Source organism: Carcharodon carcharias, chromosome X (assembly GCF_017639515.1).
Source record: "Carcharodon carcharias isolate sCarCar2 chromosome X, sCarCar2.pri, whole genome shotgun sequence".
NCBI lineage: Eukaryota > Metazoa > Chordata > Chondrichthyes > Lamniformes > Lamnidae > Carcharodon > Carcharodon carcharias.
The window spans coordinates 6,133,891-6,153,093 of record NC_054507.1 but is presented as its reverse complement, the minus strand read 5'-3'; the positions used below and the strand labels follow the sequence as shown (position 1 = coordinate 6,153,093).

The following is a 19,203-nucleotide window of genomic DNA, read 5'->3' as shown; positions in this document are numbered from 1 at the left end:
GAACATGTGTACGTCATTCAGTTGCTTGAGCCTGTTCCAGCATTCAATCAGATCATGGCTGATCTGTATGGGAATGTCAGTTCACATTACTCCTGTATTTGAACTTAGCCTAAATAGCCAAGTGGTTATGGTACTGGATTTGGAACCCCAAGATCAAGAGTTCAAATCTCACATTGGCAAACTATGAAACAATGTAACTTCATCTGAAACAGATGGAAATGGGTTTGTACTCAAAAGAGTTACAACACCAGGAGGGAAAGTTCTTCCAATACTGGCTGACCTGGGAAACTGCAATGGAGGTGCCATATGTGATTAGACCCAACTGTGCCTTGCTATCTTCTCAGTTAGGATTTAAGAAGCCCCAGTGGCCTAATGAATAAGACATGACCCTCTAGAGCCAAGGATTGTGGGTTCAAGTCCCATCAAGGGTGGATTCTGAGCTCAAAACAAATACTTAAAGACATTTACTTGCTGATTATTTAGCTTGGCCTAAATAGCCAAGTGGTTATGGTACTGGGTTTGTAACCCCAAGATCAAGAGTTCAAATCTCACAATGGCAAACTATGGAACAATGTGACTTCATCTGAAACAGATGGAAACAGGTTTGTACTCGAAAGAGTATCAAGAGTTCAAATCTCACAATGTCAAACTATGAAACAATGTAACTTCATCTGAAACAGATGGAAACAGGTTTACTCAAAAGAGTATCAAGAGTTCAAATCTCACAATGGCAAACTATGAAACAATGTAACTTCATCTGAAACAGATGAAAACGTGCTCGTACTCAAAAGAGTTACTCCTGTACCTCAATGTTTTGGCCTGTTTATGGGGTCAGCACACAATGAGTTTAAACTTCTTTCAGTTTTGTTGGACAGGGATGCTTTGTGGAGCAGGTCTAAGGCAAGGGTGAGGGACTGAAGGAATGTGTGAAGATCATTCATCCATTTCTTGATGGTCTGGGAGAAATTGATGTGGTCACTGTGTTTACGGTAATAAACTGACTGAAGAGCCTAAGTGGAACATATAACCATGGCAACAGAATAATTAGGAGGGATTGAGATGGGCCAGGTGCATCTTCCTGGCTCCATGTTGATTCAATGTCACTTTGTGTGCCTTTAGAGGTATTGTGATTTAATAGTGGTATGCATGAAATGTAGAGATCAAGGGTAGCGTTTAATAGGAGTTTTGAGTAAACTGTGCTGTAGCCGTGCTGGGTTATGGAGTATGATATACCTGAGCTCATATAGTGAACTATAAGCACAATGAGGAATTGTGCAATCATGCTGCAACATGTAATATGATTCCCCTGAGTACTCGTGCTGGATTGCATAACATAAGTTCACTAAAGACCTGCGGCTGTGTTGGTTGATGTCAGCCCTACTTTGGTGTTTAAAGTAACAAAACAAAATAGAACAGGAAAGTAGTCTCAACAATCTGTATCTGAATTCCTTTCACCCACCCTAAATCCACATCCCTTGACACACTTACCCAACAAGAATCTATCAATAACAAAAACAGAATTACCTGGAAAAACTCAGCTGGTCTGGCAGCATCGGCGGAGAAGAAAAGAGTTGATGTTTCGAGTCCTCATGACCCTTCTGCAGAACTGAGTGAATATTAGGAGGAGTGAAATATAAACTGGTCTAAAGTGAGGTGGGGGGGGGGGGGTGATGTGGTTCTAGGGACAAGCAAGCAGTGATAGGAGCAGATAATCAAAAGATGTCACAGACAAAAGAACAAAGAGGTGTTGAAGGTGGTGATATTATCTAAACGAATGTGCTAATTAAGAATGGATGGTAGGGCACTCAAGGTATAGTTCTAGTGGGGGTGGGGTGGAAAGACTAGCCCGGCATACAAGATTTAAAAATAATGGAAATAGGTGGGAAAAGAAAAATCTATATAAATTATTGGAAAAAACAAAAGGAAGGGGGAAGAAACGGAAAGGGGGTGGGGATGGAGGAGGGAGTTCAAGATCTAAAGTTGTTCAATTCAATATTCAGTCCGGAAGGCTGTAAAGTGCCTAGTTGGAAGATGAGGTGCTGTTCCTCCAGTTTGCGTTGATCTTCACTGGAACAATGTAGCAAGCCAAGGACAGACATGTGGGCATGAGAGCAAGGTGGAGTGTTAAAACGGCAAGCGACAGGGAGGGTTGGGTCATTCTGACGGACAGACCGCAGGTATTCTGCAAAGCGGTCGCCCAGTTTACGTTTGGTCTCTCCAATGTAGAGGAGACCGCATTGGAAGCAACGAATGCAGTAGACTAAGTTGGGGGAAATGCAAGTGAAATGCTGCTTCACTTGAAAGGAGTGTTTGGGCCCTTGGACGGTGAGGAGAGAGGAAGTGAAGGGACAGGTGTTACATCTTTTGTGTGGGCATGGGGAGGTGCCATAGGTGGGGGTTGAGGAGTAGGGGGTGATGGAGGAGTGGACCAGGGTGTCCCAGAGGGAACGATCCCTACGGAATGCCGCCGGGGGGGTGAAGGGAAGATGTGTTTGGTGGTGGCATCATGCTGGAGTTGGCGGAAATGGCGGAGGATGATCCTTTGAATGCGGAGGCTGGTGGGGTGATAAGTGAGGACAAGGGGAACCCTATCATGTTTCTGGGAGGGAGGAGAAGGCGTGAGGGCAGATGCGCGGGAGATGGGCTGGACACGGTTGAGGGCCCTGTCAACGACCATGGGTGGAAAACCTCGGTTAAGGAAGGAGGACATGTCAGAGGAAATGTTTTTGAAGGTAGCATCATCGGAACAGATGCGACAGAGGCGAAGGAACTGAGAGAATGGGATGGAGTCCTTACAGGAAGCGGGGTGTGAGGAGCTGTAGTCGAGGTAGTTGTGGGAGTCGGTAGGCTTGTAATAGATATTGGTGGACAGTCTATCACCAGTGATTGAAACAGAGAGGTCAAGGAAGGGAAGGGAAGTGTCAGAGATGGACCATGTGAAAATGATGGAGGGGTGGAGATTGGAAGCAAAATTAATAAATTTTTCCAAGTCCCGATGAGAGCATGAAGCAGCACCAAAGTAATCATCGATGTACCGGAGAAGGAGTTGTGGAAGGGGGCCGGAGTAGGACTGGAACAAGGAATGTTCCACATACCCCATAAAGAGACAGGCATAGCTGGGGCCCATGCGGGTACCCATAGCCACACCTTTTATTTGGAGGAAGTGAGAGGAGTTAAAGGAAAAATTGTTCAGTTTGAGAACAAGTTCAGCCAGACGGAGGAGAGTAGTGGTGGATGGGGATTGTTCGGGCCTCTATTCGAGGAAGAAGCTAAGGGCCCTCAGACCATCTTGGTGGGGGATGGAGGTGTAGAGGGATTGGACGTCCATGGTGAAGAGGAAGCGGTTGGGGCCAGGGAACTGGAAATTGTTGATGTGATGTAAGGTGTCAGAGGAATCACGGATGTAGGTGGGAAGGGACTGGACAAGGGGAGAGAGAAGGGAGTCAAGATAATGAGAAATGAGTTCCGTGGGGCAGGAACAGGCTGACATGATCAGTCTACCGGGACAGTTCTGTTTGTGAATTTTGGGTAGGAGGTAGAAGCGGGCCGTCCTAGGTTGGGCGACTATCAGGTTGGAAGCTGTGGGAGGAAGATCTCCAGAGGAGATGAGGTCAGTGACAGTCCTGGAAACAATGGCTTGATGTTCAGTGGTGGGGTCATGGTCCAGGGAGAGTTAGGAGGAAGTGTCTGTGAGTTGACGCTCAGCCTCCGCAAGGTAGAGGTCAGTGTGCCAGACAACAACAGCATCACCCTTGTCAGCGGGTTTGATGACAATGTTGGGGCTGGACCTGAGAGAACGGAGTGCAGTAAATTCAGAGAGAGAGAGATTAGAATGGGTGAAAGGAGCAGAGAAATTGAGACGACTAATGTCATGCTGAAATCAATCAATCACAGTCTTGAAAACTCCAACAGATTCCCAGCATTCACAGCCTTTTGGAGGGTAAGTTCCAGATTTTCATTACCCTTTGTGTGGTTTTCCCTCCTAAATGGCCTAGTTCTAATTTTAATGTTATGCACTTGTTCTGATTTCCCCTGGCAAAGGAAATCATTTCCCCGAATCTACCTTATCAAATCCTTAACGTTTTAAAAACCTTGATTAAATCACCTCTCAGCCTTCTAACCTCAAGGAAGTACAAACCCATTATGTCCTCATAACTTCGTCCTTTTAGCCAGGTTCAATTCTCCTGAATCTGCATTGCACTCTTTCCATCCTTCCTGAGGGTGCAAGGGTGCCCAAAACCGAAGGCGGTTACCGATCAGTATAATTAAAACATAATGGTAAGCTACAGATAAACAATGAGCAAGAAAGCAGACTTGCACTGTCAATTACATTTGCAAACTGTTCATTTTAGTGTTTTCACTAGAGTTTAATCTGACATGGAACTTCATATAAGTGGATTATTTTTATACAAAATGGATTCTTTCATGAGTTCGCAATCTTGATCTGAGTGCACTTTTCCAGTGGGATCCACTAGTAGTCAGGAATTGAAGACCGATTTTTTTGAATTAGCCTAAGCCATTGTCGCTCCCCACCTCACTCCAGCTTAACTCAGCACAGACCAAAGAATGTACCCTAGTACCTCACCTTGGTTCAACGGCAGCATCCTTGCCTTGGATTCAGGAGGTTATGGGTTCAAGGTCCTCCCTGAGAGACTTGAGAATGTAATCTGCTCTGACACTTTATTGTGGCACTGAGGGAGTGCTGCACTGTCAGAGATGCCACCTCTCTGAGTTGCTACACCAAAGCTGCATCTGCCCTCTCAGATGGATGCAAAAACATCCCATGGCACGATTCGATGAGGAACAGAGAGTTCTCCCTAGTGATCTGGTTGTGATTTATCCCTCAACAGTCAATCACTGCAACGCAACTCCTTTTCGTGGAATCTTGCTGTGCACAACTGGTTGCACACCAACATGTAACTTACTTGTTGTGATGTGCTTTGGGATACCCAGAGGATGGGACAAGATGCTATATGAATGCTAGTTCTTTCTTTCTGGGCTAAATGCTTCAGTACATTAACCACTGACGTATCTGGGCACTGTTGGCGGAATTTTCCACGCCCAATGGCGTTGTGCATCATGGCGGACGTGAGCAGACAATATGGTAGGAAGACCAAAAATCGGTTTCTCGACGTTGTGAAACCAGTTTGCAGTCGCTCGCACTGCCCATCAATGGCGGGCCGTGTTTCCCACTGTCGGACGTCGGGAACTTCATTGTAATACATCTGCATATAATTATAAGCCCAGCTCGCCAGAAGCATCCCGCCTTGCTGAATCATCTGGGCTTGTCGGTGTGATTGCACGCTGAAGTGTTTCACAACTGAACTTAAGCAACGTGCACTTCATTCGGGACTTTGAGGTTTCTTTACTTACCTTGCTTCGAGCAGCACTCACAGGCATCAGCACCAGGCTTCACAGGCAGCACCACATCACTTTTAGGGGGGATCACGGGCAGGTCTCTACCCACCAGACCAGCTGTAAGGCGGGGGTGGCTTTTCAATGTCTGCAGGGCTGGGGTTTGCTTGGGGAAGGGGGAGAAGTGGCCTCAGGCAGGGGAAGAGGCTGCAGGGTGAGGGCTGTACTGGGGAAGGAGGGTATCCCAGGGTGTGTGTGTGTGGAGACACATGTTGATCTGTGCAAGTGGCCTCAAGAGGGTGAGGGCTGAGGAGGCAGCCTCCAGAGGAGATGAGGCCAGATGGAGATGTGAGGCTGTGTGAGAGACAGTGAGTGGTGATGTCCCTTGAGCTGGCAGTGAGTGAGATGCCAGTGAGTGTGTGATGGGCTTGTGAGTGTGTGAGTTTACAGTGATTAGATGGTTGCCTTACCCTGGCTGCATGGATGAGATCATTCACCCTCTATCTGCACTGGATGGTCGACCTCTCCTGTGCAGTGTTGGCACTGACCACCTCTGCCATCGCCTCCCAAGCCGGAGTGGTGAGACTGATAGGCCTCCTGTGGCCAGAGACATTGCGGCAGGACTCTACAGTGTCCAGAAGGTGTCCCAGGGATGTGTCACTGAATCGGGGTGGGGGTGGGGGTGGGCTTCAGTCTTCTTGGCTTTTGGAGCCATGTCTCCTGTGCAGCATTCCCCTGGGCTGGAAGAACTGAGAGGTGTGCACGCGCTCTGCGTGAGGAATCGGCGAGGTGATGGCGTGGCAGCTGAAGTGGCGTGTTTCCCGGGAATGCATGATTAATGAGGTGGGATTGGGACAATATGGCGCAAAAGCCTGCCATTGCAGCCAGGGGGTAAAAAGTGCATTTTCCCAACCACTGCTGTACATAGTGCAAATCTGGGACAATTCCGCCCTGTGTTTCCAGCTTTAAATTAACAGCCACAAGTGTATAAACAGAACAGACACACTTTAGTTTGAGACATAATCCTTTTACTTCATATTCACAACATACAGTTAAAGTGGGAGCATATGGACCCATTTTACTTTGAGCCTATTGTCCTTAGCCTATTGAGCCACAACTTTTTAAACATTCATTCACGGAATGTGGGTGTCATTGGCTGGGCCAGCATTTATTACCCATTCCTAATTGCCCTTGAGAAGGTGGTGGTGAGCTGCCTTCTTGAGTCCATGTGGTGTAGGTACACCCACAGTGCTGTTAAGGAGGGAGTTCCAGGATTTTGTCCCAGTGACAGTGAAGGAACGGTGATATATTTCCAAGTCAGGAATGATGAATGACTTGGAGGGGAACTTCCAGGTGGTGGTGTTTCCATCTATCTGCTGCCCTTGTCCTAGGTGGGAGTGGTCGTGGGTTTGGAAGGTGCTGTCTAAGGACCCTTGGTGAATTCCTGCAGTGCATCTTGCAGACAGTACACACTGCTGCTACTGTGCGTTGGTGGTGGAGGGAATGAATGTTTAATGTGGTGGATGGGGTGCCAATCAAACGGGATGCTTTGTCCTGGATGGTGTTGAGCTTCTTGAGTGTTGTTGGAGCTGCACTCATCCAGGCAAGTGGGGAGTATTCCATCACACTCCTGACTTGTGCCTTGTAGATGGTGGACAGGCTTTGGGGAGTCAGGAGGTGAGTTACTCGCCGCAGGATTCCCAGCCTTTGACCTGCTCTTGTAGCCACAGTATTTATATGGCTGGTCCAGTTCAGTTTCTGGTCAATGGTAACCCCCAGGATGTTGATAGTGGGGGATTCAGTGATGGTAATGCTATTGAATGTCAAAGGGCAATGGTTGGATTGTCTCTTGTTAGAGATGGTCATTGCTTGACACTTGTGTGGCATGAATGTTACTTGCCACTTGTCAGCCCAAGCCTGGATATTGTCCAGGTCTTGCTACATTTGGACATGGACTGCTTCAGTATCTGAGGAGTCACGAATGGTGCTGAACATTGTGCAATCATCAGCGAACATCCCCACTTCTGACCTTATGATGGAAGAAAGGTCATTGATGAAGCAGCTGAAGATGGTTGGGCCAAGGACACTACCCTGAGGAACTCCTGCAGTGATGTCCTGCAGCTGAGATGACTGACCTCCAACAACCACAACCATCTTCCTTTGTGCTAGGCATGACTCCAACCAACAGAGACTTTTCTCCCTGGTTCCCATTGACTCCAGTTTTGCTAGGGCTCCTTGATGCCACACTCGGTCAAATGCGGCCTTGATGTCAAGGGCAGTCACTCTCACCTCACCTCAGGAGTTCAGCTCTTTTGTCCATGTTTGATCCAAGGCTGTAATGAGGCCAGGAGCTGAGTGGCCCTGGCGGAACCCAAACTGGGCATCGGTGAGCAGGTTATTGCTAAGCAGTGCCGCTTGGTAGCATTGTTGATGACCCCTTCCATCACTTTACTGTTGATGGAGAGTAGACTGATGGGGCGGTAATTGGCTGGGTTGGATTTGTCCTGCTTTTTGTGTACAGGACATACCTGGGCAATTTTCCACATAGCCAGGTAGATGCCAGTGTTGTAGCTGTACTGGAACAGCTTGGCTAGGGGCGTGGCATGTTCTGGAGCACAAGTCTTCAGTACTATTGTCACAACGTTGCCTTTGCAGTATCCAATGCCTTCAGCCGTTTCTTGATATCACGTGGAGTGAATCGAAATGGTTGAAGACTGGCATCTGTGATGCTGGGGACTTCTGGAGGAGGCCGACATGGATCATTCACTCGGCACTTCTGGCTGAAGATTGTTGTGAATGCTTAAGCCTTGTCTTTTGCACTGATGTGCTGGGCTCCTCCATCATTGAGGATGGGGATATTTGTGGAGCCTGCTCCTCCAGTGAGTTGTTTAATTATCCACCACCATTTCACTGTGGATGTGGCAGGACAGCAGAGCTTAGATCTGATACATTGGTTGTGGGATCTGACACAGATAGAACACTGTGCACTCAGTCCATTCTCAATGATGCAGTATACCTCAGGAGGTCTCACTCACCAGCGAATGTAGCAGAAATGTTCTCTTAAATCCTGTATGGCTTTTGTAAAATTTCTTGAAACCCCAGCCTTAACCAGATGAGGTAATGGGAAGACTAGCAAATGCACAGGGCCAAGGGCCAGGGAAAATGCAAGGGACTAGGTGCACAATGGATTGAACATTGGCTTTTTATCTGAGGGTCTTTGGGTCAAATTCAGCCTGGACTGATGGGATGGAAGCAAGTATCGTCCATGTGCCATAAGATCATAATAGGACCAGCAGTAGGCCAATCGGCTCATCGAGCCTGCTCTACCAGTTGATAATACGAACATATGTATTAGGAACAGGAGTAGGCCATTTGGTACCTTGAGCCTGCTCCACCATTCAATAAGATCATGGCTGATCTGATTGTGGCCTTAACTCCATTTTCCTGCCTGTCCCCCATAATCTTCAACTCCTTTGTCGATCAAAAACCTGGCAAACTCAGTCTTGAATATGTTCAATTTTTAAAATTCATTTATGGGATGTGGGCATCGATGGCATTTATTGCCCATCCCTCATTGCCCTTGAGAAGGTGGTGGTGAGCTGCTTTCTAGAACTGCTGCAGTCCATGTGGTGTAGGTACACCCACAGTGCTGTTAGGGAGTTCCAGGATTTTGGACCAGCAACAGTGCAGGAATGACGATATATTTCCAAGTCAGGATGGTGAGTGGATTGGAGGGGAATTTCCAGATGGTGGTGTTCCCATATATCTGCAGCCCTTGTCCTTCGAGATGGTAGCAGGCATTGGGTTTGGAAGGTGGTGTCTAAGGAGCCTAATGACCCAGCCTCCACTGCTCTCTGAGAGAAGAAATTCCTCCTCATCTCTGTCTTAAATGGGAGACCCCTTACCCTGAAACTGTGCCCCTAGTTCTAGATTCCCCCACAAGGGGAAACATCCTCTCAGCATCTACCCTGTCAAGGATCTCAGAAGTTTCAATATCATCTCTCATTCTTCTAAACTCCAATAGGTCCAATCTGCTCAACCTTTCCTTATAAGGAAAACCCCTTCATCCCAGGGATCAACCTAGTGAACCTTCTCTGAACTGCCTCCATTGCAAATATATCCCTCCTTAAATGCAGAGATCAAAACTGTATACAGTACTCTGTGTTCTCACCAACGCCCTGTACAGTTTTAGCAAGACTTCCCCTCTTTTATGCTCCATCCCCCTCACAATAAAGGACAACATTCCATTTGCCTTCCTGATCACTTGCTGTACCTGCCGTGCTATTTGTGATTGATATACATGTGCCAACTGAGAGTCTGAGCGATTATCAATCCAGATTCTACAGCACTGACTGGCAATGTTACGCAAGGGAGAGTTAAAGTGAGAAATGGGAACAATGCCAATACTGGTGCAGCATTGTTTTTCGGAGGTTGGGGAAGAGTTGATGGAGCTTTGCCAGATTTGACGGGCACACAGTGTTTGAACTTGGAGAATGCTCGATTCCCTAACAGTGGCATTTCTCACCGTGAGGGGAAAGAATTGCAAACAAAGATGAAAAAAATGCGAAACAAAAAACTTGTTCACAAGTCACTGAAAACTAGCATGCAGGTGCAATAAGCAATTAGAAAGGGAAATGGTATGTTGGTCTTTATTGCAAGAGGATTTGAATACAGGAGTAAAGAGGTCTTGCTGCAATTGTATAGAGCCTTGGTGAGACCACACCTGGAGTACTGTGTACAGTTTTGGTCTCTACCTAAGGAAGGATATAGTTGTCATAGGAGTGCAACGCAGGTTCACCAGACTAATCCCTGGAATGGTGCGATTGTCCTGAGGAGACTGGGCCTGCATTCTGTGGAGTTTAGAAAAATTAAAGATGATCTAATTCAAACATACTACATTCTTACAGGGTTCGACAGGGTAGATGCAGGAAGGAATTTTCCCCTGGCTGGGCAGGGAGTGGGAGGGTGTCCAGAACCAAGGCACAGTCTCAGAATAAGAGGTAGGCCATTTAGGACTGAGATAAGGAGGAATCTCTTCACTGAGAGGGTACTGAAACTTTGGAATTCTCTACCCTTGGGGGCTGTGGAATCTCAGGCATTGAGTATGTTCAAAACTGAGATACACAGATTTCTATATAGTAAAGATATCAAGGCATATGGGGATAGAGCGGGAAAATGATGTTGAGGTAGGTTGTCAGCCATGATCAAGTTGAATGGCAGAGCAGGCTCAAGGAGCCGAAAGGCCTACTCCTATTTCCTATATTAAAAGGGCAGTGGAAGTTCTTCCAGTTTGATATTTGCACTTTTGACTCACGCATGACTGCAATCGATCAGTTCCATCCAGTTGTTGTTCAGTGAATCATGGCCTCTCGAGTTCACTGCCCTATCTTCCTTCAATCTCTCCCTCCATATAAGCTCTCCAACTCATATTCACAGCCACCCCTTTGACCATGCGGTCATCATGTGGTTTCACTAACCCCACTGTGTCAATCACAGAAAAAGCCATCCCTTGAATCTCTCACCACCCAAATCTCCCTCCCATGCCAACTTAATCTGTGTCTGGCCCTAGCAAAAAACTTAAGTCATTTAAATGACACTTTCAAAATCCCAACTCTCTTGCCCTGGTATTCATCCTGACATTTCTGCAGCTACCAATCTGCTCAACCACACCCTCACTTCCACCTTTGGGTCATTCCCACAGTATAGCCCTCATTGTCACTCCCTCAACTTCAAGCGATGTAGACTTGAATGAATATGGTGGACAATTGGTTTAACTACTACCACCAGATTTGGCTGGATCACAAAAAGCATTATTAGCTTCTGCACTTGTTGGCTAAAACTGCTTTCTATTCCAGGGTCATCTTGGAATGCAAACATAAACTTTGGCTTCATTTCTCTATACTGCAAACTGTCTTCTTAAATTCCTCTCCTGTCTCCTCCAGACGAAGTACAATGGACTTCTTTGTCACTAATGTTGAGAGCATCCGATCAGCAGCCTCTGACATCTCCCTCCCTTCAACTAGCCTGCCTGGCCAAACATCCTCTAAAGTTCCTCCCTCCTCCAAGCCTTGAACTCTCATCTTTCTCCAGTTATTATCCTATCGGCTCTCATGCTCTTTGAGCTCATCTTGTCCATGAGACCCGCTTCCTGCTCCCTCGATCCTATTCCCACTAAACTGCTGACCACCCAACCTCCCCTCCTAGCTCCCATGCTAGTCAATATCATTAATGGTCCTCTGGTTCTGTCCCTGCCTCCTTCAAATCTCCTGTGATCACCCTCTCCTCAAAAAACTCTTGCTCCCTGCACCCTTGCAAGTTATCTCCCCACCTCCAACCTCCCTTTCCTCTTCAAAGCCTTTGAACGTGTTGTTGCCTCCCAAATCTGTGCCCATCTTTCCCAGGCTGCCATGTTTAAATCCCTGCAATCTAATTTCTTCCCTGGCAAGGTACTGGAACGGTTCTTACCAAAGTCACAAACGACATCCTTTGTGACTGTGACAAAGGTAAACCATCCCTCCTCATCCTTCTCGGTCACACCATCGTCCAGTAGTGGGACTGCTCTCACAAGGTTCCATTCTCGTCAATCTAGTCATAGCCAGAGTATCACTTGTAATGGTTTTCCTCCCAACCCTCAACTGTTACTGCTGATGTCCCTTCAGTTGCCCGGGCCCTACGCTCTGGAATTCCCTCCCGAAATCTCTCTGCCTTTCTCTCCTCCTTTAAGACACTTCTTTAAACCTACCACTTGAACAAATCTTTTGGTTACCTACCTAATATACCTTCTTATATGGTGCAGTGTCAAATTCTGTTTGATGATGGTCCTGTAATGTGCCTTGGGATGTTTCAGTACATTGAAGCTGCTAAAGTTGTTGGTACATTAACATTTTATTAAAGTATTAGAATACAGATAGAATACTCAATTATAACTCAGTCCCCTCTGTTGTTCCATTTACCTCCTTGCTCCAGGTCTTGGGGTTTTGACAAAAAAGCAAATAAATCTTGAGCTGCAGTAACAGGGTTCCTCTTAGTTACTGTTTGGCACTTTGAGCGCTGGTGATGCAATTACCCAATGTGGAGAGTTTCACAAGATCAGAACTGGAACCCGGCCAACAAGAGACTGAAGCCATCTCACTGTCAACAAGGACCAAATTCTCTTTTTTGCAAAGTTCTCTGCCACATTTTAAAAACAGGAAACGTTACTTGTGTAACCTCAGCAGATTACATGGATCACAATGATAGCAGTAATCACATATTGCTCAAAGCTGGACGAACATGGATACAGGGTTCCGGTAATGCTTCAAGGGGTTTAAAGGGTAACTGCTTCAAAGCCTATGTCTATGTTGAAAGAGGCTATGTAGGACATAGCCGGTTCCTTAAAAATGACCGCTAAGTACAGCGAATAGAATGAAGTCCAGGTAGCAGGCAGCTGGATTCCCCCTTCCTCCCCCACCCCTCACCCCCTAAACCAGCTTATATTTCACCTCTTTCCTATTTCTACTTAGTTCTGTTGAAGGGTCATGAGGACTCAAAACGTCAACTTTGCTCTTCTCCACCGATGCTGCCAGACCTGCTGAGTTTTTCCAGGTATTTCTGTTTTTGACCTGGATTCAGATGCCTTGCAGAACGTCCAGGCCTGAATGTGTTAAGAGCTCTCCATCCCATAGTGCAAAGGCCGGAACTAGCGGCATTTTGAACTCGGCCATTATTGTGCTAACAACAGCAGCTTTCTCAACGTCTATTAAACTGAGCTTCCTGCCTTCACAGTCCAGGAGTAAGCCCACTCTATCAGGCTTCCCAAAGAAGTCAACTGGCACCATCTCATTGGACGTCATGGAGTACCATTTCCTCTGGAGATAGGCATAAACCCAGGAGCAGTCATTGGCACCTATACATTCTTCTCGTGACATGTTTGCCTCTGCTACCCCAATTCGAAACTCCTGTGACCGCTTCACTGTGATCTCCCAGTAATGTCTCCCAGCTGAAAGAGTCACGTCAGCCAAGACCACCGCCCACTCTCCGAAGCGCTCAGGGTTTTTTGGCACTTTACTTGGGTCGATACCAATCATGCGGTAGATGACTCCTGTCTCTTTTTTGAAAAGGTCTAAGCAACTGTGGGCTGTCTTCTCATCCAGTTTGAAATTTAAATCTATAAATGGAAAAAAACAATGCTACACACTGCTCCCCAAACATTTCCAGTTAGTCAGTAGCAAACAATTCATTTTAAGTACAAAGATTTGTCACCAACTTTATTCTCAGCTTTAATTATGAACTGTTGAGGGCTCAGAGTGGGGGAGGGCGAGATGGAGACTGCAGGTCGGGGGAAAGGGAGAATAGGGACGGGATCAGAGCTTTACTAGAGACTTAAAGGGAGAGGGATGGTGGGGCTGGGTTAGGGGGTCAGGAGGAATGGGGCTCAGGCAGGGGATGAGGTGGTAACTGAGGAATGGGGGTTTGGGAGAGAGCGAAACCAGAGACTTGGTGTTGGGAGGCTGGGTCTCAGATTTGGGGGGTGGGGGGTGATGGGTGTGTGTGAGAAAGTGGGTGGGGGGAGAGAGTGGGAAGTCAGGGGATTTTAGCTTGGGTGGATGGGAGAGAGAGGGAGACAAAGGGCTCGGTGGAGAGAGAAGAGAAGGAGAATGGGGTGGGCATGGGGCCAGCATTTGTCACAGCACCAGGGGATACTGCAGCAGCAATGAGGTGAGTGGGAGTTCCATTGTGAGGAAGGGAACAGCCAGTGAAGAGTGAAACCAGGGGACTTTGTGGATAAATTGTTTCCACTGGTAAGAGAAGTGAAAGACACCAAGGATTCTCACGGGATAAAACAAGGAAGGAGAAGGAAGTTTCTTGAAATAAAGGCTAATAAATGGTGCAGTTCTTCACCACGTGGCTACTGAGATAGAAAAAGACTTTATTTCAGTAGGAATGGGATAAAGGATAAATATGACAGGATCTGGGGGAATGGGGTTAAATAAGAACTGGGGGCTGAATGGCCTCCTCTTGTACTGTAATTTTTATATGTTTTGAATCTAACCCCAAGACTGGTTTTGAAATATTGGTGCTGAGCTGAGTTTAGGACGATGCGCCCTGTGAGAAATTTCCCCAAACACCAAGGTCACTATCCTCTGTGTTAGCTCTTAGTTTGGTTCCGATTGGTCTGTGCTGACCAGTTTTGATGTGAGAGGTCCAAGAATAATTGGGCCCGATTGAGCCTCCCAGTTCACATGGAAGCAGAGTCTGAGGAGATAGAGAGATGAGTCTTATTGAATGTGGCATCGATTGATGAGCCCGACTACACCTTGTGCAGTGCAAGGGAATTCTGACTAAGGGTTCAGGGTTAACTATTAGCAAGTTATAGGATTACTACTGACACTTCCAACAATGACACCAGGAGAACTATCCTGCTCTTTGACTAATGTTTTGGGAAATTTTATGTCCACCCAAGACTTGTGCACATAATGATGCTCCAGTGCAGTAGTGAGGGAGTGCTGCACTGTCAGGCAAGACGTTAAACCGAAGCCACATCTGACCCATCAGATGGATGTAAATGATCCAATGGCCACTATTTAAAGAGCAGGGGAGTTCTTCCAGTTCCTGGTCATTAGTTATTTATTGCTAAACCTACATCATTGAAACAAGTTACGATTAACTCTGTTTCTCTCACCACAGATGCTGACTGACTTGAGCGTCTTCATCATTTTCTATGTCTATTTTACCTAAAACTGATGAACTGGCCATTATTTCACTGCTGTTACAGCATCTTGCTGTACACAAACTTCCAACATGACAACACTTCAAAAGTACTGCATTGCCTGTAAAGTTCTTTGGGATGTCCTGAGAACATGAAAGGTGCCATAGAAATGCAAACCTTTCTTTCTTTGGGAAAGAATGGAAATGAGTGCTTGGTGCACAGAAAGAATAAGCACTTGACCCAGCTGACTCGGGCCATTTTAGTGGGGTTTCTGGGAGCAGGAGCCTCACCTTAGCTGGAGCCAAGTGGGAGGCCGAGACCACTGTCCCTCCCTGCGCAAAGGTCAGAATCTTACCATCTTCAAAGATTTTCTGAGGTCCGGACCAAAAGCAACTCCTGAACCCGCTGGTGATGCCCAGCCACCCACCCGTGCATCTTACCGAAGGTGGTCAACTGAGGAGTGCCATCCTTAATGGCAGAACATGCATCCCCTACTGGCCCACACAGTTGTCCAGCTGGCAACCCCACTGGTAGATGCTGCTGCAGGCAGGGTAAAGTGAGGGTGCCTAAAAATGTCGGAGCTGTCAGAAGATGTTGGAAAAGTTAAAATTATTTGTGGAGGGGGAATCCCCTGTCTTGACAGGATTGCTTGTGGCTGAAGCTGTGGTTCTGTGACAGAAGTGGCAGCAGGGATGGGGGGAGTGCGTGGGCCCGGTGCGGGGGGGGGGGGGGGGGGGGGGGGGGGGGGGGGGGGGGGGGGGGGGGGGGGGGGGGGGGGGGGGGTAAAGGAGGCTCTGCTGGCCCCGTGGCCTGCTGCCGGGAGGCTGTCCCCAGGGACCTGCCAGGCTTTGCCTGCAGCCGTCTGCTGCAGTAACATGCTGCTGGTCTCTCCAATCTGGCCCCAAGTAGTAAACTAGCTGGTACTAGTATTGCTGAAAAAAATGAAACATGCTGTCCAAGCTTTTCATCTTGCAGTCAACAGGACAGATCCAAGAATGCCAAATTTCAAAGGGAGCAACAATTTATACTGCATAAGAAAAGGGGTGCTGATTGGTTGGCAGATTGACTCTAATTGGGTGAGGCGGTGCCATGGAGAATGCACTACGGAACTATTGTCTCCCCATGTTTTTTATTAATACAAAAACATGCGGAATGCTGGACATGTTCCTTTTGCCTGCACAGGTCAGGTCCCTGCATTCTAGCAAGTGTAAGTGAGCTACATTGCAAGCTTGGCTGATAATTAAATGTCACCTCTGCAAAGGCTATACATGACCTGCACATCAATAGCAATGCCTTGTTCATGTGATCGTTCTACACTGCAAGGCTATTCACTAATGTATCGCTCAAGGAAGCCATCGACATTTGCATCACAATATGGTGACCTAAACGTGCTGCCATTCTCTGAACCTGTATTCATTGAACTTATGAACTTAGTAACTCGCGCAGTTGAGTTCAGCTTTAGTAACACCCTCTTTCCCCAAATAGATGGGCCATGGGCACCCCTAAGCCCAGCTTTTGCAAACATCTTCATCGTTTCCATGAGAAACATGTCTTCGATGCAACGACCCCTAACCTCCTACTCCTTGCATATTTCCGATATGTAGATGACACATTTGCTATATTTGAATCTGCAGCTGCATGTAAGAATTTCCTTACACGCCTTACTGCGCTGATCCTGCACTCAAATTCACCTTTGAAATGGAGCAATGATACAAGCTCCCTTTCCTTGACGTGCTAGTCCAGAAGCCTGCTAGGCTCTCCACCACTGTCTACTGCAAGCCGACTTTCACTGGTCGATATACACTTTGGGATTCCTACAGCTTCACACTCAATAAGATTGACTTTATCAGCAATCTTGTAAGTAGGGCCCAAGGTGCAAGCTTGACGCCAAAGTAGGGCGCATCAAAGCTATCCTGTGGGATAATGGCTACCCCGATCAGATCATTGCTCACTGTGTATTGCGCACACTCATAAATGGGCCTAAGGTTGCCGCTTTTGGACCTGAAAAGCGCCCAGTCCACCTCAAATTACCTTGGAAGGATAAAGTATCTAAAAAATTTGAGCAACAGGTGAAGCTAGTCGTCTCATGATGCTACATGCAATAACGAGTGGTATCCTCCATTAACAGGTTGCTGCCTTCAAACCAAAAAGGCATTCTGCCTATCAGACAAGTGAGTAAAGTGGTACATGAATTTCAGTGCCGGTGCAATGCAAGGTACGTAGGTCATAGGTCCCAAAGACTGGCAAATCGTATCAAACACCACATCCCTTTCACTGTTTGGAATAAGCAGAGCACTGACCGTACTCAACAAACTTGTGCTGGCAAAACTTAGAACATTACGTTTAATGTTAGATGTCATTCCGCGATTCGACAACACTTGCTGAACAATCTCGTGTTTTTAAAAAAAAATTCATTCATGGGATGTGGGCGTCGCCGTCTAGGCCAGTATTTATTGCCCATCCCTCATTGCCCTTGAGAAGGTGGTGAGCCACCGCAGTCTATGTGGTGTAGGTTCACCCACAGTGCTCTTAGGGAGGGAGTTCCAGGATTTTGTCCCAGTGACAGTGAAGGAACGGCGATATAGATCCAAGTCAGGATGATGAGTGACTTGGAGGGGAGCTTCTGGGTGGTGGTGCTCCCAAGTATCTGCTGCCCTTGTCCTTCTAGATGGTAGGGGTCGTGGGTTTGGAAGGTGCACTAATTGCACGAACATAATTTATGATTTATCAGTTGTCTCGCAATGTAACTTACTAAATGCTTGCTAGAAGCTACACATTCTTATGCAGGGATATGTCCTCTGCAGGGAAAACAAAATTGTCTGAACAATGCACCTTTTTTGAATTAAACAAGTGAGTGGGGGAAAATAGCTCCTTGGTGCATTCTCCATGGTAAAGTCTTGGCCAATCAGAGCTGACCAATAATCACCCTTTTCTCATGCAGTTTAAACTGTTGCTCCCTTAGAAATTTGAAATTCATGTCTGTCCTGATGAGCGCAAGATGAAAAGCTTCAACAGCATGTCTCTTTTTCAACAATACTCAAGTTCTTAGTAGCAAGAGATTAATACCTAGCACGAATAAGTTACCCACTGCTGCCAAGCACAGGGGAAGCTGCAACAAAAAGAAAAATAGCAGGAAAAACTCAGCAGGTCTGATAGCATCTGCAGAGAGGAAGACAGTTAACGTTTTGAGTCTGTATGACTCATCAAAACAAAGGAAAAATAGAAAAGAGGTGAAATATAAGCTGGTTGAGGGGTGGGGCAGGGGAGACAGGTAGAGCTGGATAGAGGGCCAGTGATAGGTGAAGATAGCCAGAGAGGTGTTGAAGGTGGTGATATTATCTAAGGAATGTGCTAATTAAGGGTAGAAAACAGGACGAGCAAGGTACAGATAGCCCTAGTGGGGGTGGGGTGAAGGAATTGAAAAAGGCTAAAAGGTAGAGATAAAACAATGGATGGAAATACATTTAAAAATAATAATAGAAATAGATGGGAAAAGAAAAATATATATAAAAATCATAAATTATTTAAAAAAGGGGTGAGGATGGAGGAGAGAGTTCATGATCTAACGTTGTTGAACTCAATACTCAGTCCGGAAGCTGCTTCCATTGCTTAAACATCTCTGGGCGGAATATGTGCTGTTCAAGCTTCTTCCTACCAGCCAGCAGGCCCAAACCCCTTTCCTCAGCACTATCCCCCGCTATCTCTACCTCCATCCACAGCCACTAACCCTTCCACTATTCCCTACCGCACCGCCAGAGCAGCTTCGGCTTTTCCGATTCCGCATTTTTAGGCCTTATCGAGCTTCAAAGGTCAATCAATACCCACAGCGTCTAAGAAAGTGGCGGGCGCTCGGCTGCCTCCTCGCCAGCAGCAATCCACCTGCTCCAGCTCCTCGGCACAGTCTCCAGACGGCCGCCATCTTCAGCCCGCCAACCGGCAGCGTCACGACGTAACGTGCGTGATTTCATCATCGGTCCCACTGAGGCGGGAAAGAACAGCAGCTTCATTGGGAAATTTTGGTGCTGTATTCCACAGTGTTGTCCTGCTGGGTTACTCAGGTAATGCTTTCGGTTTCTTCAGGTTCAGAATCAAGTTTTTATTCCCATTTTACAAACACATTTTACAAGAACAGAAAACTTCACTTTTCATCAGATTGTCCT

The 19,203-nt window shown here is 46.8% G+C and overlaps 1 protein-coding gene across 1 annotated transcript; it reads right to left on the bottom strand.

Moving 5' to 3' along the window:
* Positions 1–12,221: 12,221 nt before the first annotated feature.
* spryd4 (SPRY domain containing 4) lies at positions 12,222–18,981 on the bottom strand. The gene is made up of 2 exons (XM_041180360.1): positions 18,869–18,981; positions 12,222–13,501 (listed from the first exon to the last, which is right to left on the bottom strand). The coding sequence occupies exons 1-2, from the start codon at positions 18,960–18,962 to the stop codon at positions 12,963–12,965; spliced, it is 633 nt and encodes a 210-aa protein (XP_041036294.1). The 5' UTR covers positions 18,963–18,981; the 3' UTR covers positions 12,222–12,962.
* Positions 18,982–19,203: the final 222 nt, after the last annotated feature.

Coding starts and splice junctions, on each gene's coding strand:
- spryd4 (XM_041180360.1), bottom strand. CDS start 18,962: ATGGCGGCCGTCTGGAGACTGTGCCGAGGAGCTGGAGCAGGTGGATTG. Junction 13,502..18,868: donor CCGCCACTTTCTTAGACGCT/GTGGGTATTGAT, acceptor TTCCATTTATAG/ATTTAAATTTCAAACTGGAT.